The sequence below is a fragment of the Maylandia zebra genome, linkage group LG18 (genome assembly GCF_041146795.1).
Source record: "Maylandia zebra isolate NMK-2024a linkage group LG18, Mzebra_GT3a, whole genome shotgun sequence".
NCBI classification, from domain to species: Eukaryota; Metazoa; Chordata; class Actinopteri; order Cichliformes; family Cichlidae; genus Maylandia; species Maylandia zebra.
Window position 1 is genome coordinate 4734906 of NC_135184.1, and position 23747 is coordinate 4758652.

The following is a 23747-nucleotide window of genomic DNA, read 5'->3' on the forward strand; positions in this document are numbered from 1 at the left end:
TTCATTGTGTTTCCGGCAGGCTAGTCGGAAACTTGTACTAGCGCCCTCCCAATGATTCAAGTTAAGCACTGTTTCATTTTACATCGCGGGTCTCATAAAGATAATGATGAGATAATGGGTTTCATGTCTTGTTAGTTGTTTCCCTCCGTGCTCTGTGCGCAGGCTGCCCCACTCACCCCAGCACTGTTAGTATGCAAATCAGAGCAGAGCAAAATTATGCAGCCAATCTCTATCGTCACAATGTAACTGACAGTGAATTATTTTAATGTTTTAATTTTGTATTTGTTTTAAATATTTTTTTAATTTTTCCTTTAGTTGCGAGACTTTGTTTTAAACTTGGTGTAGCGGAAGTAACGCTCAACACGGACTGTGCCTAAAGTGGGTGGACCGCAGGTTTTGACTCTTGCCACCGCCTTGAAGCTGGACTCAGGTATATAAAGAACACATGTGAAAGTATTGTGGTTAAGCTAAATGCAATTTATCAACCTACCTTTAAGGTGAAGTGCAGCTGTGAAGAACGCTACGGCAGGCGTTTAATGTGACTCTGTTAATTTGAGTTTCCATGAAATGAATGTCTTATTTTATTCATACTTTATTTTGCAAATTTATTTGAGAATTAGGCCATTTAATTAAGATAGATTTTATGTTGTTGGTTGTAAAGATCTGGATGGAGATTTTTTTTTATTCTGTATTTCTATTTTTCAGTTTTATTTTTCAAGACTTGATTTATTGCCTTTTTCTTTGTAACTTGGCCTACTTTTTAAAGTTTTGTTAATATTCACATTTCTCTCTGCCCCCTCGCCTGTCTAGAACCGGCTCAGATGGTGTTACTGATCTGACAGAAGTAAACAGTAAATCACAGTTTCATACTCCTAAAGAAACCAAGCAGTAACTGTCTGCGGATTTTGCGAAAACTTATTTGATACTCTTCTGCAGTAGAGTCCGAAGATAACATGATCCTGAGAATGAGTTTGTCTTCTATGCTTTGTAAGGACCTTGAGTAAAGGTGCCCACAAATAAAGTGCAATAATAAATTATTATTATTATTATTACTACTACTACTACAGAGTACTGTGTGAGAAATTATTCTTAAAATAGAGATAAAGACTAACCGACTGTCACCTCTGTAACATAAAACCACTGTCTTTGAGTAAGACCTGGCTTTTTCAATGTAATTGAGATCTCTGTATCACCTTTCAAATTAATGCAGGCTATTGGTTTGGTCTTCTGAGGTGAATAAATTCTAAAATATCAGCGAATTTATTTCATACTTCTATTCTTTTTTCTGATGATCAAAACCCCAATTTTGAATATGCACAGACTCTTTTCAATCAGTGTATCATTAATTCTTTAATTTTCCAATGGACAATGAAACCAGGTCTCGTAAAGCAGACAAATTGAATTTTAAAATTAAATTTGTTCCAGCAGCCCTTTTTACATTTCATATTTTTGATCCAAATCTAAAATTGAAATAATCAAAACAAGTACTATTTCCTTTTGATAGGCAATTCAAAATCAAATAATATATATTTGTTCTTTGATTGTCAGTTTAAAAAAAAGAAGAGCGAGTGATCCACTGATTCAGTCACTGTTACAATATGCCTGTGCTCACGTTTTGAATCCAGCAGTTTACAGGGAGCATTTAATAGTGAATAATATTTAATATTAAAAACAAACTCAGATACGTTTAATCTTCCTGAAGTTTTTTTTTCCCCAGATAGACTTTTTCTTTATTGTATGTGGATAAAAACTTGTTTGAATTTATTTGTGTTTATGTGAAGACATGATAACTATGCCATTTTCAAATTAAAAAAACATTTCAATACGTAATTTGCATTTAATACTAATGGTTCAAAGAATGTCAGGCTGAATGGTGGGCCCCCACACATTTTCACCTCACCAAATCTGACCTTCTTTGCAAAACGTTTGGACACACCTGTCTTAGAGATCACAGTTCAGAAAAAGAGTTGGTCTCAAAAAGATTTATTTAAGGTTTTATGTAAACTTTATAAACATAACTTTTAAGTGCATATTGAAATTTAAGCCTACATCACAACATATGAATTGATAATGACTCAATATTATTTGTCTTGTGTGTGTCAATTTACAGCTTCTACTCCTGTGTAGTAAAACCTCTTTATTGAATGACAGAGAAATCTAGGCTATTAAACAAAAGCAACAAGCCAAATAAAATTCATGCTTTATTTTGTACAACAAAGCTTAGTTTAGTAAAAACGATTAAGAACTTCAATCTACAGCTGTTTTAAGCTGTTTTATATGTTTTTAGTATCACCTCTACAACTTAAAAGAATAACAAAAGTACAAATACAGACAAATGTAAAATTAGCCGGGCTTGTTTGTCCCAGTGATCACAGTGGCTATGATGTCAGAGGCTTGACCCTGGTAGGGTCTCCCAGGCAAATTGTCCCTGTGTGAGGGGCCAGCGATGAGCGATTTAGGTGACCCCTTTGAAGCAAGGAAAAACAAGGGACCAGTTCACCCTGCCCAGGACATGGATACTGGTGCCTATCCCTATGCCAGGCCTAGGGAGGAGGCTTAAGAGAGAACACCTGGTGGGCACGCCTTAACCCATGGGGCTCTTGCAGACTCCGCACCTGCAGAAAGCACTGTAGAGGGCGGGTGCAATGCATTTTGGGTCGCAGTGAAGGGCAGAGGCTCCAGGAGTTGTAACCCTGGCTCATGGTAGGAAAACTGAAGTTGACAAATAGAATGTCACCTCTCTGGTAGGACATAAATCTGAGCTAGTGCATGAGATTGAGAGGGACTGGATATAGACATAGTAAGGTTCACCTGAATGCATGGCTCAGGCGCTGGAGACGTTCCAGACTCTTCCAAACTCTAGATTCCCCATACACAGAAAGGCAACAGGCAGGGATGGGTATACTAATATCCCACCAAGTTCACTGTCTGTACAATAGGGTTTTCCCAGTGGACGAGTGTGTCTTTTCCCCTGCACCTTTGGGTCAGGGAACAGGTCCTGGTCCTGATTATAGGTGAATGACAGTTCAGAATATCCAGCTTTATTAAAGTCAGTAGGTGGGGTGCTGGAAAGTGACACATCTGGACAATTTATTTTCCTATTTTTAGACTTTAGTGTGCAATATCATGTAGACATGAACATTAGAGGGGTGTGATTTTTTGTGATGTTTTGTCACTGGACTTTTGTGCCAACCACCATGTCTGAGCATAAGTTATTCGCATAAGTGCATGTGGTACTAGGACACCCCAGGTCAAAGGTCAAGGATAGATTTTGTCAATGTTTTATTGGTGGTCTTGGACACATGAGTGAATAGAGGAACAGCGCTGCCAACTGATCACCACCTGGTGGTGAGATGGATCAAGTAGCAGTTTTCTGAGGAAGCCTGGGCACATTGAGTCTGAGTGGACCATGTTCTGCACCTTCACTGTTGAGGCACCTGCACAGAGCTATGGCTGGGAGTTGCCTGTTATGGGGTAATCCCTGTACAGATGGTGAATAACCAAGGTGAAGGGAGTTGTCAAACTGAAAGAGCTCCTGTGGTTATCCTGTGGGATTCCAAAGGAAACAGATTCCACTGGGCCAAGCAGAGTGTGGCTCTGGAAGAAGCTGAAACAAAATCTCTGGTGCAGGAGTCTGGTTAATCCATGAAACAAGACTTTTGATCTCCCTCAAAGAGATTCTGGCAAACTACCAAGTGACTCAGGAGGGCAAAGTGGTGCTGTACTCATATGGTGTATAGTATGGGTGGGGTGCTGCTGACTTGAACTGAGGAAACAAGAAATAGACAACCTGAAGGATTTTCTGAATCCCACTGACATGCTTTCTGTACATGAAGTAGAGTCTGGAAACTAGGGGGATGACTTGCCCGTAACTGGGGCTGAGGTCATTGAGGTAGTTAAACAACTCCTTGGTGGCAGGGCTGCTGGGGTGGATGAGATTCACCATGAGTTTCTCAACACTCTGAATGTTGTGGCACTTTCTTGGCTGACACACCTCTCTGCTTTTTCAATCTAAGGCTACAACTCTGACTGGAGTGGTAGCCTAAGAAGGGGGGACTGGAAGATGTGCTCCAATTACAGAGGCAACACATTATTCTGACTCCTGGAAAGATCTATGCCAGGGTACAAGAGAAATGACTGTGTTAATCGAACCACAGGTTCAGGTCCAGCTCTTTATCCTCATAGGAGCATGGGGTATCTGGCTTGTTGTCATCTGGTCTTTAAGTGATGACGTGATGAACCCTGCTTTTAGATCCTAACTGCTCCATGTTTATCAAGGCTGTTGTGTTTTTAACACGTTTTAAGGCTTTGTATCTTGTTCTATGTACACGACTTAAATAATAAAAATAATGTGGCATGCAGCCAATTGAGGTGGCTCAGACATCTGAATAGGATGCCTCCTGAGCTTTTCCTAGGTGAGGTGTTCCAACACAAAGGGGCCCAAGGGCAGACCCGGGCCACACTACAGAAATTATATATTATCGCTAACCTAGAACCTAATGCCTTGGTGTCCCCCAAATGAGCTGAAGCAGGTTGTCGGGATGAGTGATGTCTATAATTCTCTGCCTAGACTGCCCTAACATTTGGCCCTGGAAAAGTGCCATAAAAGGGATGGATGGCTGTAAAATCAGTGTTTTCCTTATACAAAAAAAGGCTAACAATTGGAATAAACAATTCAGAGAGTAGAGTTAATTACTATTCTAGACAGGATATATACCATATTGACCTGAAAATGGTATGAGCGCTTCCTTCCGGCTTTGAAGTGATTTGGTTCCTCATGAACATGTGCTCCACTATTAAACTGTTCCACCTAACAGCTTTCAAACATTATCTAAGAAGGAAGCTTTTAACAAACATGGATTTTCATGTGTCTTCTCAACTGTATCCTATAAGTGAATCTTTTCGCACAGGTGCTACAGAAATATGGCTTTTCACCTGTGTGCGTTCTCATGTGAGTTTTCAAGTTTGTCCTATCACTGTATCTTTTACCACAGAGGTTACAGGAATATGGCTTCTCACCTGTGTGAATTCTCATGTGAGTTTTCAAGTTCGTCCTATCACTGTATCTTTTTCCACAGGTGCTACAGGAATATGGCTTCTCACCAGTATGGACTCTTATATGAGATTTCAAGTTCATCAGATCACTGAACCTTTTCCCGCATGTGCTACAACAATGTGGTTTCTCACCTGTGTGACTTCTCATGTGAGTTTTTAATGCAGACAGGTAACTAAATATTTTTCCACATATGCTACAAGAATATGGCTTCTCACCTGTGTGACTTCTCATGTGAGTTTTTAACGCAGACATGTAACTAAAAATTTTTCCACAAGTGCTACAAGAATGTGGCTTCTCACCTGTGTGGACTCTCTGGTGTTTTGTCAGTTTGTATTTATATTCAAAGGTTTTTCCACAAGTGTCACATTTTAAAGACTTTTTACTTGTGTCAGTTTCACACTGACTCTCTGACACAGGACAGCCGTCTGCTGTGTTACTGTTTCTGTGATGTCCTCTCTTCTCAGGCTTTGCATTTCTTTTTGATCCTGAGTCTACATGCTCACTTTCATCCTCATCTCGACTTTCTGGTTCAGGAGAGTTGTAAGAAAGAAGCTGGTCACTGTTTGGTTCAGGTTCCTCATAAGTAGAAGTCACCATAAAGGTATCAGTCTCGACCTTCAGCACAAGCACCTGACTAGTGCAGAGTTCCTCTGGTTCCTCTTTAATCTGTGGAAGCTCTGGGTCCTCCTGGTCAAGACTCAAGTTGCCCCCCTGGTTAAAAACTTGCTGGTCATCCAGATCCTCCTCTTGCTTACAGACATGTTGTTGCAGGAAGTCTGAAGGGACAAACATAATAGAAAAAACGCATCTGATAAAAGATTATTTTCACTTTAAACATATGAAAATAATAAAACAACTCAAAATTTACATATAAACATTTCTGCCGTGTCAAAAAATTAATAAATAAATAAATAAAAATCAGTGACCAATATAACCACCCTTCTTTTCAATAACTGTCATAACCCTTCAATTCATGGAGTCTGTCAGCGTCTTAATCTGTTGATGACCAACCGCTTGTGCAGCAGCAACCACAGCATCCCAGACACTGTTCAGAGAGGTGTATTGTTTTCCCATCCTGTAAATCTCCCATTTAAGCAGGGCCCACAGGCTCTCAATAGGCTTTAGGTCCGGTGAGGAAGGGGGCCATGTCATTATTTTTTCATCCTTAAGGCTAGCCATTCAGTGGAATACTTCGATGCATGCGATTGTCCTGCATAAAATTCATGGTCTTCTTGAAAGATGCAGATTTTTCCCGTACCACTGCTTGAAGAAAGTGCCTTCTAAAAAAAAAAAAAAAATCTTTGCAACAAAATGTTTGATGGTCCTGTGGTCACGCCCCAATATTTGAGCAATTTCAAAAGTGCTGCATCCCTCTGAAAGACCGGACACATTTTTTGAGTTTTAAGAGTCTTTTAAATTTCTCTTTTGGCCCATTTTGCCTGAGGAAGAGAAGCTGCCTAAAAATTATGCACACATTTCTATAAAGTGGTGACATCCTTAGACCACGCCTTCACTCATTACGCAAATAAACATCACCTGATATGCTTAAGTCCAATAAGCACTCAAGTTTATACAGCTCAAAGTTTAAAAATATGCATAAAATTATGATATGGCCAAAATACGCTGTTCAAACAATGTTTGACTGCATTGTTCTGGACAGAGATCTTGGATGTTGTTCCGGGGAGCCACTCGCCTAGCTTGAAGGTCACTGCACAGAGTGCTTCCATTACCACTGAGACCAATGTTTCAGCTTCTCAAAGCTTCTCGTTCTCCTTCATCCTGATGTTGCTATCACTTGGTATTATCTACCTTTATTACTATGGCCATTGTCCTCTGCTTGTCCACCACTACTATACCAGTTGGTTAGGACTACTATGATTATATTTAGAAATATACATTTTTGTATTTGATTAAATAGATATAAAATAGCACTTGGTGAAAATGTTATATTTATTCCAAGAGCTGCAGAACCTAAAGTTTTACACTGTCAAGATGGAGGCATATGATCACATTACAGCACGCAGTGATCAAACCCATATTTTGTTCACCACATGAAAGAGCTGTTAAGCATTTATGCACACAGTGTGAATGCTCTCCAATCCAATCAGAACAATGTCATTTGTTTAGAAAGGCTGGACAAGTTTGTAAGTGATCCAATCAGAAGTAATCTTCTTGTGCAGTGACGTTAGATGTGCACATTTAATCTGCACCTGGTAAACAGGTTCGGAGAGTGGGTTTAGCCAACTCCCATACCTCCAGTTTCTAATCAAAATGTGACGAAATCTCAACATTTAGGAAGCAGAGAAGAGTACATGCACAGAGACATTTCAGATATAATGTCAATGAAAATAAGATGCTTTGCAAACCATGTGGAGCAACACTCTTCAGTAAAAACCCAACAAACCACTTTATTGTTTAGTCAATTAAATCAACTTTAGATTTTGTCTATGAAAGTTTTATGATATTTAGTTAGCTTAAACTAGACTAAAACAATTTAAATGTCTAAATTATGACCAAAACTGAATGATGTTTTACTTGAATAAAACTAACTCCAAAAAAAAAAAAAAAAGAATTTTGAACAAAAATTCAAAAGTTAAAAGATGAATTAAACAAAAAATATTTATCTACGCAACATAACATTTTATTGTTTGTTATTAAAATATTTGAATCTTGTCCTATTTTCGCTGGAATTACATTTCCTATCCTTGGAGTTTTCAAGGCAGTAACAATGTTTTTACTATGTTTACTGACAGTGTTGGTCAAGTTACTTGAAAAAAGTAGTCAGTAACTAATTACTGACTACTTCCCCAAAAAGTAATCCCGTTACTTTACTGATTACTTATTTTCAAAAGTAATTAATTACTTAGTTACTTTTTAAAAACATGATTTACAACCTGAATAGGTGATGAAGCGATAGATCTTTCAGCCCAATTCTACTTTTTCTGCATAATCCAGCATACAAAATGTAATCAAAAGGAAAAGTCTCTTTTTAAAACTTGTTTTATTAGTTTTAATCTTTTAACTTTATGCATCAAGCAAAAATTTAATTATATTCAACATTCTCTGACTGGAAAAAAAATTGTTTTAACATTTAAACCTATTTTCTGCACCTTCCAGCACATAAAAATATAATATTTTTTGTGTTTGTACTGAGTCTTTCAAATAAATGCAAGTGGTGCAGGTGTGCCGCAGCGGTCAGTGGAAGAATCCGCGAGTTTCTCTGAATTTCCCATTACGTGGTAGTGTACTGGGTGCTTTCTTGGAAGTTTATGGGGTTTTTTCGCTGTAAAAAGAAGTTTTCTTCCCACGCAGTGCAAAGCGTACGCTAATGTTTTTGTCACTTTTTAGTAAGTAAGGTCAGTACTTCCACGTTTCAAACGCTGCACGCTCATACTCTCTCCTGCACTCGATATATTATCCATTGTTGATCTGCACACAGCTGTTGCCACAAACGTCACACTCGCTTACGTCATTGTCATGAGACACTCTTGCAAAAAAATAAATAAATAAATAAATCACGGTTATAGTAACGCAGTAACGCAGCGTGCTTACGGTAAAGTAACAGTAATCTAATTACCTTTTTTGCAATAGTAATCCCTTACTTGATTACTTGAAAAAGTAATCGGATTATAGTAACGTGTTATTGCCCATCTCTGTTTACTGAGCACAAACATCTAACTGGGAATAAATTAAGTTCCATTTTATGTTATTTTTGGGTTGTACCATTATTTACATTCTCAAGATTGTTTCTTTCTAAACTTTTAGCAACATTTGTGGGTAAATATAAAGAATTTAAAAATGATTCAGCTTCAGTAAGCAAAGAATTGTATTCAGTTTGGACAAAATGCTGCATTAAAACCTAGTCTCACCTCTTCAGTCTAAGAATTTAAGTCAGTTTATCAGCTGACTGATAGAAAGTATAGAGTTATCTTAGGAAAGGTATAATAATAGAGGTATAATGATACTTGCATTTGGCTCTTAAATTCATCCTCTACCTCTAAAAGTAAAAGTAATTTGGTGTCTCGTTTGGAATCCTACACGAGTCATATTTGTTTTTACTAAGAATATTACATGCCTTTGTCATGTTTTTCACATTTCCAGATTGTATCCAGTAGTCTGAGCCGCTCTTCCCCAGTCCAGACGATGATTCCTTCAGCCTCCTGCTTCACTACAAGCGAGTCTACATCCTGAGTGGTGGAGACTTCCTCCTGTTCCTCTTTAATCTGTGGGAGCTCTGGGCTCTGCTTGTTCAGACTGGAATTTCTCTCCTGGTTACAGACCTGCTGGTCATCCAGACCCTCCTCTTCCTCACACTTCATGTTGTTGTGGGAGGTCTTGAGGGACAAACGGACACAACAAAAAGGTTACTAATGAGATGACAGGGAAACACAAATGTGACAAATGTTTTGAGACAAAATATGAAAACGATAAATAAAGTGGAGGAATGATAAGATTGTTTTTTTATAAATATTTGCGAGATACATCTTACAGGGTTTTTGTATTAACGAGTACTGCAACAGCAGTGAAAAGCTTTCAGCTGCAATATTCTCATTTGGATTTATCTTCACATTATTAGCTCAGTCAGTGTGCACAACTGAAAAGACAGTTCATTTAAGTTCTGCCATGTTTCATCAAATACCAGTATTACTGAGGAACAGCAAAATGTGCAGGTCCACTGTAAACACTTATGGTGAGGACTCTGTCAAGAGTAACATAATAGAGAAAGTTTTGGTGCTCTACTCAAAGCTTTGAGGCATCTACCCGTGCCAATTACACACTCTTTTTGACAACATATCCCATATCGCTTATGTGGTACATGTGGGTTCTCTCCGGGTACTCCAGCTTCCTCCCATATTTCAAAGGCATGCAGTTAGTGGGGTTAGGTTAATTGGTGACTGGTTGCCCATAGGCAAGAATCTGAGTAAGAATGGTTGTCTGTCTCTGTGTGTTAGCCCTGCATCAGGTTGGCGACCTGTCCAGGGTGTACCAAGCTTCCTGCACTACGACAGCTGAGATAGGTTCCAGACATAATCCCACTCTCCGATAACAGACATCAGTGCATTGATGTCTGTTGTGGTGATGAGAGAGCTGAGCGTAAAAGCAAAGCCATCAGTTTATGGTCCCACCCTCACCTACGCATCCATCTCCACATTAGTCGCTCATGAGCTCTGGGTAATGACACATCACATTACAGAGAATAACTTCCTCCCAGAGTAACAAAAACTGTAATTTAATGACATCCGGAATCCGTTTCTGACCTTGGTCAGACACCTGGGGCTGAAGCCATGCACATCTCCACAAACACATAAGAGATACACAACAGGTTACTGCTGTTATGTGGTTGTTTTTTCACCATCAGTGGTGTCATTTTTAGTAATATATTATTTTTATTGCTGTTATGACTACTGTCAAAATAAATTTCTCTTCAAATTCACATTGTAATATAAGATAGCATATCATAATAGGTATATAAGATATAATATAATCTATACAAATTTACATAAATGACATTGCATAAATTTATATTACATATTATAGTCTAAGGAGCTTGGAAAGAAAAGTGTCTGGACTTCTTTAAGTTGCTTGAAGACGTTTCACCTCTCATCCGAGAAGCTTCATCAGTTCTAGGGTCAAATGGTGGAGAGTTCCAGATTTAAGCCCTGTGGCAGTAACCCTCGAGAGGGACAAAAAGACCCCCTAAGATCCTCTACCTAATCACATAACATATTACATATTATACAACACATTGGGTAAACTCCCTGCTTATAGAGTCTAGGGGAAACCAGCAAGTGCCATTAACTGGTCTAGACTGGTTGCTCTTAATGATCTGTTACTCTATATTTTTCACATGTTTGTACAGGATATTGTATTTGATTTAATTGTTATGTGCTTATGTGGTACATGTTTTTTGAGTTTTGCCAGGACTCTCTTTGAAATGAGATTTTTTACCTGGATAAATAAAGGACTATTAAATATAAGTATAGATGTATACGTATACAGCATTATAATTTATTGAATACATAACAGAAACATTGCTGAAATGGCGAATATTGAACCCCTTGTTAACCTCGTTTATAAGAACCCAGCTGCGGGTTTTGTAGTCTTGCACAGTCTGGAGTCACTGCAGCTCTCTGAACTGTGCTTCTCTTTTAAAGTGCTTATTAATTCTCATTCACACCTTTAATCGGCCTCGTTACGCTTTCCTTCAAGGTCGAGGAAAAGTAGCTAGAATAAGGAGACATAATAGGAGGTATTTCAGGACTATCTGGACCTGCCCCACTTTCTCTGTACGTATCTTTGATTTAAACGTGTAAAGCCGCCTTTTTACTAGTCACGCCCCTCCCGTGTCTCACTGAACTTCGGGCTGAAAGGTTTTCATTAAAAAGAGAGCGAGAGAAACTCGTGTTATTCCTATTATAAACAGCTCGTAGCTCCTTGCTGGTTTGAGATCTGAGCCTGCAAACTGAGCTCTGATCAGGGTCCTACAGGAGTCGTATTCCCGCGTTAGCTCATTGACGCCGTTTTACACACCTGTGTGACTTTATCTCGGATATCCAACAGTCTGCTGATCTCTTCACTGATGTCTTTTCAATTTCTGAGATTTCTTCGGCTGCAGTTTGTCTCTCCTTAAACTCTCGGACACTGAAGACGCTGCTAAATAGTAAGAGTCGCGTCACTTCCGCTTTCCTTCTTCTATTGCATTTACAGCAGACTAGACCCATCAAAGGTGTGTTGCTGCCCTCCTTACACAAAAAAGTCCTGTATTTTTGTGCTTCAAAGCTCTTTTCGACAGCAACCTTTTTTCACGGCGGAAAAAGGATAAACTGCATGTATCATTTCAAATTCTCAAAGACTGCTGGCATCGCTACCAGAACACTGTTAAAGAGGCAAAAAGGGAATATTTTGCAAATATTATTTCTTCCAACTGTCATAACCCACGTGTGTTATTTAGGACCATTGACACTGTTCTTAATACTCCTTTGAATGTCTGTTTGGAAGTTTCTCCTGAGATTTGCAATGATTTTCTGAACTTTTTTATTGAAAAGGTTGTCATCATCAGGGCTCTTATCACAGCTCCTGACTCTGACCCCTCTGTCTCTGTCCCTTGCGCTGCTGTTTTCACTCAGTTTGAGCTTGTGACGCTCTCCTCTTTAGAGGATGTGGTTCGCCATATTAAGCCCACAGGTTCCCCACGGGATCCTGTCCCTCCACAATTCTTTAAAGAAATTTTTCCTAGTATACAACAGTATGTCCTTGACATTATTAACAGCAGTCTGTCTTCTGGTGTGGTTCCTGCAAATTTCAAACATGCAGTAGTACAGCCACTGCTTAAGAAACCTGGCCTTGATCACACAGTTTTAGCGAACTATAGGCCTATTTCCAAGCTGCCTTTAGTCTCCAAGGTTTTAGAGAAAATTGTTTTTAGTCAACTGAAAGATTTTCTAGATGAAAATGGAATCTTTGAGGTTTTTCAGTCAGGTTTTAAAACCCTTCACAGCACAGAATCTGCATTACTAAGGGTTTTTAATGACATCCTTCTGGCATGTGATTCTGGTAACCATGTTGTTCTTGTCTTGCTTGACCTAACTGCTGCCTTTGACACAGTAGACCACAATATTTTAATTTCTCGATTACATGATGTAGTGGGTATTGGTGGCACTGCACTCAATTGGTTTAGGTCTTATTTGTCAGATAGAACTTTCTCTGTCAGCCTTCTCGGTTACGAATCGTCTTCTGCTCCTCTGTCATGTGGTGTCCCACAGGGCTCAATTTTAGGGCCACTGCTCTTTTCTCTGTATCTACTGCCTCTGGGTTCTATCCTTAGAAGGCATGGGATCTCATTTCACTGTTATGCCGATGACTGCCAAATTTATTTGACACTAAAACGCAAGGATGCCATCTCCATAAAACCTCTCTTGACATGTCTAGATGACATTAAAGCTTGGTTGGCTCGAAACTTTTTAAATTTTAATAAAAAGAAAACAGAAGTGTTGGTGTTTGGACCCAGTGGTCCCTGTGAGTCCTCCTCTGTTGTTTTAGGATCCCTGGAAGTCTATTTTAAATCTGTTGTTACTGACCTTGGTTTTAAGTTGGACAGTGATTTTAAATTGGACAACCAAATCAGAGCAGTGGTGAAGTCCAGTTTTTATCATTTAAGGCGACTGGCAAGACTAAAATCTTTTCTTTCGAGGCAGCACCTTGAAACAGTGATCCATGCTTTTATTTCTTCCCGCCTGGACTACTGTAACTCACTTTATGTGGGGGTCAGTCAGTCATTGCTCTCACGTCTGCAGCTGGTTCAAAATGCGGCTGCACGACTCCTAACAGGAACTCGAAAAAGAGAGCATATAACCCCCGTGCTGGCCTCTCTGCACTGGCTGCCTGTGTCTTTTAGAGTTAATTTTAAAATTCTTATGTTTGTTTTTAAATGCCTACACAGTCTTGCCCCGCCTTACCTCTCTGAGCTTCTTCATCCCCACATACCCTGTCGGTCTCTCAGGTCAGCTGACCAGCTGCTCCTGGAGGTACCGAGATCCAGGAGGAAGCTCAGAGGGGACAGGGCCTTCTCTATTGTGGCTCCAAAATTATGGAATAATTTGCCCATGCATGTTAGAGAGGCCCCTTCACTGTCCACTTTTAAATCACGTCTTAAAACCCACTTTTATTCCTTGGCTTTTAACCTCAGTGAGACTTAGTTTCTTTTTTTAATGCAGTAGTTATTTAATTAATGATTTCACTCTTCTTTTATTTGTTTTTTATTTATATCTCATGTAATTTTATTTTACAGTTCCAATGTACAGCACTTTGTGTCAGCTGTGGTTGTTTTAAAGTGCTTTATAAATAAAGTTGATGATGATGATGACGGCAGCATATAGAATAAATCCAATAAAAAGGATATATAGAACATAGGACGTACTAAATTGACTTTTGCTACGGTGTTTGAGTGTAATTATGACTAAAAAAATGCACATTTGCCTTTTTGCGGCATATTTTAGTAGAAATGTTATATGTTATGTTTTATGACACAGTGCACTTTATTATAATGTAACCTTTATAATAAAGGACTTGTCCTAAATACATGGCAAATTGTCAAATGTATGGACAAACTAAGGTGCAATGCTTTACCTTCCTCTCCATCCCTGTTAGCAGGATGAAGGCAACCTCTTGTGTTGTGCATTCTTGGTTTTCAAATTTCAGTTGTTAACCTCAGTGTAAAAGCTTCACTGTGCCTTCGGCAGCTTCAACATCATCAGTAAAGAGAGATTTAAATATGTGTAATATCACACTGTGTCAATTTGTTCACCGGAGTCACAAGCTGTAACACTGATGCTGCGTTAAGGGACCATGGGAAAGATGGGAGAGACAAGTGTCCTCTACAAAAGCCCTAAAACCCTTCACTGATGAAAACTGTGGATTAACTTCAACCCAGAAAGTTCAGGAAATCAAAAATCAACTTTAGGTGTCAAATGAATAAATGTGGAAAGCCATTAACTCTCCTGGGCTTTGAGCTTTGATGCAGCTTTAGTGTAAGCCATGGATTTACTGGTCAATCTATGGTTCCACCCTCACCTAAGGTCATGAGCTCTGTGTAGTGACTGAAAGAATGGGATCACAGATACAAGCAGTGTAAATGACTTTTCTCCAAAGGGTGGCTAGTTTCTTCCATAGTGATAAGGTGAGGAGTTTGATCATGTGGTGAGAACTAGTACAGTTGTAAATAAAATACTACATTTTTAATTGGAAATCAAAAAGCTCACTATGCATAAATGACTATATTAATTTTCATTGAGAACACATCATATTAGAGAGAATAACTTCCTTCCGGACAATAAACTGTAACCTGACGCTCTGGTCACGTCTATCGCGTTCGGTGTGGACGTCTATTGGGAAATCTGAAATCGGAGCCTCTTTCACAGAGTTCTGCCGGAGGTTTCTTCCTGTTAAAAGAGAGTTTTTCCTTCCCACTGTCGCCAAAGTGCTTGCTCATAGGGGGTCATATGATTGTTGGGTTTTTCTCTGTATCTACTGTACAATATAAAGCACCTTGAGGTGACTTTTGTTGTAATTTGGCGCTATATAAATGAAATTGAATTGAATTGAATCGAATTGAATCCAGTATTCCCTGTTACAACCTTTCTCCTCAGTCTGCTGAGTATCTTTGTCAACAGCAGCTGAGTGTGAGAATGGATTATGCACTCTGATAACAAGTGCAGCAACATTTTGCAATGCTCACAAAGTTTCTCCCTAAAGATTTTCACTTAAATGAAAAGTCTTTCCCTTTTGACCATCTCTGAATCGAGGAGGGGGGCCTGAGGGTACATCTTTCGCCATCTTGCAATGCTGTGATTGCAGCCATTCCCCAACTCTCTGTGAATGGTACTCATGGCCATTGATCAGTGGGCTTTGATCAAGGGTTGGTGATCAATGGTCATGAGAATTTGCATAATCATGATGAAGGAACTGACCTCCCAGTCCGTTGTTCCTACAGCGGATCCAGTCATTATGCAAATGTACTGTTTATAAGATTAGGAAAACCTGCAGTCAGCTGAGACTGAAGAAGTCACTTGGATGAGCGACGAAACGTTTCTCCCACTGAAAACGATACGTCCAGATGAACAAAATCAACCTTTGAAGATTTACCTAAGTGGATGTTTGAGAATGCATCAAGACGTAAAAAGCTAATAAAATGGTAAAAAAGGACTTCCTGCGGATACTTTTTGTCCTTACTCGTCTGCAGCTCCGTCAGCATGTGTAAAATGCTCTTGTTTCAGTTGCTCTAATTTTAGTTTCTGCTAAAGAGGGGATCATGTTCAGCTCAGCTTGTTTGATTTTATTTCAAACTGATACTGAAGTGTGTACTTAAATCGATAGAAAGCAGAGTTTCACTGGTCTGGCCCACTCAAGATTAAAATTTGGTTTATGTGATTGACGACGTAAAATGAGTTTGAGATCTCTGTCATTCACTATTCCTTTAAGTCAGTGCTCAATGTGAATCATTAGGGGGCGCTAGTACGCCTTTCAGTCCAATCTGCCAGAAAAGCAATAGAAGAAGAAAAAAACGGACGTGACGCGATGTTTTGGCTGTTCGGTGCAGTATGAGAGAGTTAAAGGTAGTGATGGGCAGATGAAGCCCCATGAAGCACTGAAGCTTTTCATCCAATTGGTTCACCCCAACGCGAAGCTTCATGAAGCTTCATTTGCTCTAGCAGGACACCTACTGGACGTAAAAATAATAGCTGGCATGAATTTGAAGAGTGTGGCCTTTTGCACACAGCCTGTAAATGTCAACAACAAAAGGAGTGTGTAAAACATGTATATTGTAGTGATGCAGTATACTGTGTATATTTATAGTGGCAGTATGGAAAATGATTATTTGGAAATGCTTGAAATGGAAATGATCATTTACTGTGAGGTGAGGTGTGGTTGGGGTGTGGACAGTGGTTGTGCTTTTGTAACGTTGAGGTATGGACAGCTACACAGCCTCAGTCCTGCCTGTTCACATTTTATTCTGTAAAAACTAAATTTTCACTGCTTTTATGACCTTTTTAGTGGGGAGAACATAGCTAGGATTTAATGATTTAACAAATCTTTTGAATCCTTTGTCCTCCACAATGCTAAATGGCTGGGAGTCCTCAATCACCATGCTAACCAGGTCTTCATCTATTTGAGATTGTTCTCCTGAGGAAAGACAATAAAGACAAAGCACAAATATAAATATCACACACGTAACTTATTACAGTTGTATAATATTGTTATATCATTTAGTAACATTACTGCATCCTATATTATCATTGCATTTGATGGCTCACCTGGTCTTGCTCCACGATCGGTGTCCCCCTTATTCTCATGCAAAGCTCTGTAGTGCCTAAGCATGGATGAGGTGTTGTTGTTATATCCCAGCTCCCTGGCACATAGCAAACACTTCACCTTGTACAAAAGTCAAGACAGCTCAACATAAATTGTATTGCACCATCAGTATCATGAAAATACATCTTCTGTAGAAATACCTTGTTAGGAGGAATAAGATCAAAATGTTCCCACACAGGGGAGGACATCCTCCTCTTCTTAGCTGGCTCCATTCTCTCCTGACTCTCCTCACTCTCATAAACCTCCATACGGTCTCCAAACTCTCGCTAACCGCAACTCTCCATCAAACACCCACATTTTTGAATGAAGTCTGAGGGGTTTATATCGCTGTCATATCTCGCGGCAAAGTTCGAACCACTTCATGAACCAGTCACGTGGTACAGCCGGGCAGCGAGGCTTCGGACGTCATCATTTTCAGCTCCTCCCATAAATGAAGCAAGCCTCGATTACTCGACACACGCTCCGAAGCCTCGATACAGAACGTCCCATCACTAGTTAAAGGAGAGAGTTAAAAGAGAGAGTTGGTACTGCAGGCGAAGAAATCTCAAATATTAATAAGCTATGATTGAGGAGGACCAGCTGTGAGCGCATACTGCTGGATATCCGAAACAAACAGGTATGTAAACACGATCGACTACAAAACGTGCGTCTTACTTCAATAATATTTGACACAATACTAGACGTGCAACGGGAAGTAGTGTGAAGGCAAAGCACGGAAACGGAAAAGAAAAGGGAAAAAAGAACCTTTGTGCACAGTTACATAATTTACATTTCACCATTAAAGTGTGTGTGTTTACACACACTTAAAGTGTTCAGTGTATTGCAGGGATAGGCAACTCCAGGCCTCGAGTGCCGGTGTCCTGGAGGTTTTAGATGTGTCCATGATACATCACAGCTGATTTAAAGGGCTAAATGACTCCTCAGCATTTCTTGAAGTTCTCCAGAGGTCTGGTAATGAACTAATCATTTGATTCAGGTGTGTTAACCCAGGGTGGGATCTAAAACCTGCAGGACACCGGCACTCGAGGCCTGGAGTTGCCTACCCTTGGTGTATTGTATGCACTCTAAACGACCATCTTTGAACAGGTGAGTTCAAGTCACATGATAAGCTGAGGCAGGGTGTCACAATGGTTTGACACAAAATCTCTTATGATATTGACCCTCTTTTCACACCTTTGTTGTGTGATGAGAGACATAAGGGGCAACTTAAGGGGCAACTCCCACCAGGTTTTAAATTCCTGGAACTATCCACCATTTGGCTTTAGAATTTTAAAAAAAAGTGTATCGGATAGGAGGTGAAACATGCAATCTAGCTACTTTCTTTCCAAGCGCCTTAGACGACTGTTACCTGAATGACTGAGAGATATATTGTTAAGAGTTTTTCTTCCCCACTGTTGCCAAAGTGGTTGCTTAACATTTGATTGTTGGTGTGTTCTTTGTATTATTGTAGGGTCTTTATCTTACAATAAAAAGTGCCTTTAGGCAACTGTTGTTGTGGTTTGGTGGTATATGAATAAAATTGAATTTAATTAAAAATTAAATTGATTTGAATTGAACGGCAACAATTAAAGAAGAAAAGGAGTATAAATAAAGGCAAGCAGCTAAACAATAAGAATGGAATAGACAATTAAAATTTATCAATAAAAAAGACTGCTATGGGACAGGAGCTTGGTACATGTTTGTCATGATTTTAGAGAGCAGCGATGGCACAGAATAATCCTCGTGGTGGTTCACTGGGGGTGAATACTGGCCGGATTAGCAGTTTTTCTGTGCTAAGAGCAGCAACTTGTATATTTTTTCTGTGTTCGTGGAGGTGTGCGTGTCTTCAGCCCTGGGTGTCTGAACCAAACCAAGATAGGTCAGAAATGTGTTCCAAATGTTATTAAATAATGGTACATTGATTCTATGGAATTGGTGAAAGAAAATGAAAATATTGCAGAACTAAATCTCGTCAAAAATCACTAGTTAATTCAAACACATGAAGTGACCCACTACCCCCCCCCCCCCCTTCCACAGCTAAAGAAATGAAGAGAGGAGGGAAATCCTTCAGACACAAAGGACCATGATCTTTTTATATTTACAGCTTAGTTATTACAAATGCCTCATTATCATTCCTTTTTTTAAATCTGTGTGTTCCACATAATCTGACCCTCTTGGCTTGCTTCCAAGAGAGTTTTTGCAGTATACTTCCACAGTCCTTTTTCCTTTTTCCCTTTAGGGCTGTTCGATATAACGATATATATCGGATGACGATATTAAAAACGTCTATGTTTCATTTTACGCTATCGTTTGTTTCGTGGTGTCACAAAATAAACTGTTTACGGCAACATTTTTTTCATTATATTGATGGTCACAGTAGTGGCTATATTAATTTTTTAAAGTTCTCTCTTTCTTTAAAGTTCTCTTTATATTTGATATAACCACACTACAGACAGAGAAGCAGTTGTTGTTGTTTTTTTGCCTTGTCCTTAGCAACAATGACGGTAAAACCACCATGTGTCCGCGTGTTTATTTTCCACATAAACCTTTCACAATAAAGCTCAAGATCCTGTTGAGACTTTTCAAAATAAACTGAATCACGTGAAAGAGCAGATTATTTACGGATGAGAAGCAAAAAAGAGCCGCCAGGTGCTAAAAAATAAACCTTAGACTCAAACGTTAGAACAGGCTTTTCCCCGCAGCACGCCGTGTAAGAAATACTCACAAAGAAAACGGCGACCGTTACAACTTATGTCTAAAAATGTATCATTTCAATTAAAACACTCGACTCCAGGTACGAGACGCCCAGCTGGAAACACTTCATGCAAGTCGAGCTGCCCGAGATTCACAGAATTTATAGAAAATGTTAAATTTTTGTGATTTATATCGTTCCCAGGACGATGGATGTCTTAATATCGGGATATGAGATTTTGGTCATATCGCACAGCCCTAATCCCATAATCAAAAAAGTTAAACACATTCACTTCTTGCTACTTTTCAAGAACCCTGTATCAAGTTACATTGTGTTACCATCTGTTCTTATGTATTGTTTTACTGCTGTCCTATTATTATTATTTTTTCTTCAATAATGGTTGAAAAATTGTTACCATTTGCTTTAATATAAATTTTAATTCATGTAATTACTGTTTTATTTCAGTATACAACAGTGAAAATCAAACTGCCTTAAATGAAGCTGGCATCAGCAATTGAATGTTGTGCACTCTGAACTTTGTCAATAAAAATGTGATAACTCGAGTCACTCACACAGGTGCTCTTAAACATTTGTCCAATTTGTACACTCCAAATTTCACTCACATATGTGAGCAACATGCTCTCAGTGTACAGACTTGCTAGAATATATTTGCTCAGATGTGCCTTCCTGTCATCATATTAGTAACCTTCTTGTTATGTCCCCTTATCCTTTAAGATCCCCTACAGCAATATGAAGTGTGAGGAAGAGGAGAGTCTGAATGACCCGGAGATCTATAACCAGGAGTGGAACTTTGGTCTGAGCGAGGATGGTCCACAACTTCCACAGATTAAAGAGGAACAGGAGGAAGTCTGCACCAGTCAGGATGTAGTACAGGTTGTAGTGAAGCAGGAGTCTGAAGAAATCTTCGCCTGGACTGGGAAAGAGCGATTCAGAGTGCTGGATAACATCTGGAAACACGAGGAAGACTTACACTGCACAGGTATATAAAACTTAATAGTTGTTGGGGGCGTTTTTCTCTGTGCACAGACACACTCTACCTCTCCTTTTATTCTTCAACAAAAAACATGTATGGTGCTTTTTGAATTTGCTTAACTTGCTGAACAGAATCAACTTTTGGGAACCAGGTGCAGAACGACTCTTTGCTGAACAGAAGAGTGTTCTGGATTCTTTGTGGTCATGAGGCTATCACAAGACAGCAGTTCTCTTGTCCTTATTGCCAAAGCTTGAGAGCCCAACCAGTCAACCCTAAGATGGCTGATTTGCATCCTTCTTAGCTCAGATTGCATAAACCAACATTTTTTGATATCTCGGCCAGGGTTGTTATCTCTGCCCTGTGGATGAACATAAAGGCCACGACACAGTCTCAGCTGCAGCAGAAAGGACTGAGAGGCAGAGAGAGCTGGAGGTGAGTCGACAAAACATCCAGCAGAGAATCCAGGACAGAGAGAAAGATGTGAAGCTGCTTCAACAGGAGGTGGAGGCCATCAATCAGTCTGCTGATCAAACAGTGGAGCACAGTGAGAAGATCTTCACTGAGCTGATCCATCTCATCCAGAAAAGAAGCTCTGATGTGAAGCAGCAGATCAGATCCCAGCAGGAAACTGAAGTGAGTCGAGTCAAAGAGCTTGAGGAGAAGCTGGAGCAGGAGATCACTGAGCTGAAGAGGAAAGATGCTGAGCTGAAGCAGCTCTCACACACAGAGGATCACATCCAGTTTCTACACAACTACCCCTCACTGTCAGCACTCAGTGAGTCTACAGACTCATCCAGCATCAATATCCGTCCTCTGAGCTACTTTGAGGATGTGACAGCAGCTGTGTCAGAGGTCAGAGATGAACTACAGGACATTCTGAGAGAGGAATGGACAAACATCTCACTGACAGTCACTGAAGTGGAAGCCCACAGCTTGTTGGCCTTATTGTAATAACACTGCACTTCGTAGATCAGTGTGTCAACCTCAAGGTGCTGACAAAGGAGCAAAAATCTACTTGGATTAAGTCTAATAATCACTGTTGGCATTGTGGGTGGCACCACCGGGCCAGTGTTGGTTAAACCTCCTAGGACCTGGCATCCACATATATGGACATCACATTTTGGGTTATTTAGACCAGAATACTATCTAAATCCACTTGAACCCCTAACTGTACACATTTTCCTGTTTAGAAGCAAAGTTACCTTCTACTATGTAGGCAAAATAAAATTGATTTATTTTTTATTGTCTTTCTTTTTCTTTAGATTCGTGGCAGATATGTAACCAGGAGAGGAACTCCAGACCAGGAGGACAAAGATCCTTCACAAACTAAAGACGAACAGGAGGAATTGTCCATCAGTCAGGAAGGAAAGCAGCTTTCACTGAAGAAGGAAGCCAAAGATACCATCATCTCGACCAGGCAGGAGCTGGGCATCAAGTGGAACACTGAAGTAAAGTTGCACATAATATGTATGCAAAGCTGTAATGGATGGATTTCTTACTACAAAACTGAATAAAACTCATGTTGGGTCCTATTCAGACCTCAGAGATACGTTATAGGGGCACATGAAGAATCTAAAGACCAACTGCAATAAGCAGCATTAATGCATCTGTTTTGTAAACTTTTTAAATATATTGACAATTTAAAATTAATTTAAAATTGACAATTTTCCCTATTAGTGCCGAATGTTTAATTTGAAAATAAATTATCGATTTTAAACTAAGCTTTTCACAAACCACACAACACTATGATAGGTGTGTCCCTGTGCCACGTTTCTGGGTCTTCCTGTCTTACCCTTTGGATTCCAGCACAAGGCCTGTGTAGTGATGTTATTGGTGGACTTCCTGAGGGTGTGGCCAGCTGTTGATGAATATCTGCAATATACACAGGGTTGTGTTTGTCTTGCTACATGTTTATGAAATATAGAGAAGTGTAAGTTTTTAAAATGCCCGGCTTGGTGGATGCTCTAATCTCTCTTTAGCGCTTGAGCTCAAGAAAGGTCAGAAGACGGTTCCAGACAATAACTTAATGCCCACTCATATCCTGGGCCATGTGACCTCAGTAAATCACATGATAGGGTGGGGCAAGGCCTCTCGATGTCTTTCTGAAAGTGCTGTAACAAGGTTTAAGAATTTAATTCACCCACTGTTGTTATCCTTAATGCCCTGTACCAACGCAGAGCAGCTACCTGAATGCTACTCCAACAGAGGTCGATTATCTTGTTAATAATTTTACCTCCTCACTACGTACGACTCTGGATACTGTAGCTCATGTGACAAGAGAAGAATCAGAAGTACCTGACTCTGTAGTATAACTCTCAAATACGCACCTTAAAGCAGGTAACAAATACATGTGTACTGAGTTTTTGTAACCTTGTAAATCAAAATATGTGAAAATTTGGTGTGTGTGTGGTAAAAAGAAAAAAGATTTGTGTTTGTTGTAGCTCAGAATTCTTTGCCAGCTAAATCCGTATATATATTTCTGCACTACGTCACACCGACACACAGTTTACTCAGTTCCACTTTTTGTGTCAGAGAACAGATGGGTTTGGCTGTTGAAGGGGTGCTTTACTGAACTTCAGGTCCTGGAAGAATAAATGCCCTTTTATATGCCAGCAATACATGTTTTTATTGAACATTTGAAGATAACACAACACAAACTCTAGAAGAGGACATAAAGTCAGAGATAGAAACGACAAGGAGCAGGCGCATCTAGTACACATAGAGCTGTCACAAAAACTCACAGAGCTCAGCAGCCAGCGCAACAAATTCTGAATCCTTGGCTTTTAGTTAGCAGTTAGCATTAGCAACACATGCTCCATCCGCTGTGAAAGGGCCCTTATGCTAAGACATCTGGGATAAACACTGGTTTGAGCGTGGAGTCAAGGAGGCGATTTACGTGAAAAGGGAAAGACAATCTCTGAATCGAGGAGGGGGCCTAAAGGTACATCTTTCGCCGTCTTACAATGCTGTGATTGCAGCCATTCCCCAACTCTCTGTGAATTGTACTCATGGCCATTGATCAGTGGGCTTTGATAAGTGGTTGTTGATCAATGGTCGTGAGAATTTCCATAATTATGATGAAGGAACTGACCTCGCAGCCCATTGATCCTTCAGTGGTGCTAGGTTCAGTCATTATGCAAAATTACAGTTTATAAGAT

The 23747-nt window shown here is 39.6% G+C and overlaps 1 protein-coding gene and 2 long non-coding RNA genes across 3 annotated transcripts; 2 read left to right on the plus strand and 1 right to left on the minus strand.

Annotated features, from left to right (window-relative positions):
* The first annotated feature begins 43 nt into the window (after nucleotides 1–43).
* Nucleotides 44–9274, plus strand: LOC105940595 (uncharacterized). The gene is made up of 4 exons (XR_001167332.2): nucleotides 44–185; nucleotides 316–430; nucleotides 5079–5203; nucleotides 9158–9274. It is a non-coding gene; the product is annotated as an uncharacterized LOC105940595 (long non-coding RNA).
* On the minus strand, nucleotides 2189–9375 carry LOC101482136 (uncharacterized). Its single transcript, XM_004576066.2, has 2 exons — nucleotides 9132–9375; nucleotides 2189–5832 (listed from the first exon to the last, which is right to left on the minus strand). The coding sequence occupies exons 1-2, from the start codon at nucleotides 9373–9375 to the stop codon at nucleotides 4847–4849; spliced, it is 1230 nt and encodes a 409-aa protein (XP_004576123.2). The 3' UTR covers nucleotides 2189–4846.
* Nucleotides 9376–17386: 8011 nt separating this feature from the next.
* LOC143413737 (uncharacterized) lies at nucleotides 17387–23683 on the plus strand. The gene is made up of 3 exons (XR_013094353.1): nucleotides 17387–17540; nucleotides 20331–20595; nucleotides 21852–23683. It is a non-coding gene; the product is annotated as an uncharacterized LOC143413737 (long non-coding RNA).
* The last annotated feature ends 64 nt before the right edge of the window (nucleotides 23684–23747 follow it).

Excerpts from the sequence above, each read along its gene's own strand:
- LOC101482136 (XM_004576066.2), bottom strand. The coding sequence starts at position 9,375 with ATGAAGTGTGAGGAAGAGGAGGGTCTGGATGACCAGCAGGTCTGTAAC. Across the intron at positions 5,833-9,131 it reads ATGTGAAAAACATGACAAAG|ACTTCCTGCAACAACATGTC; the intron begins GCATGTAATATT and ends TTGTCCCTTCAG.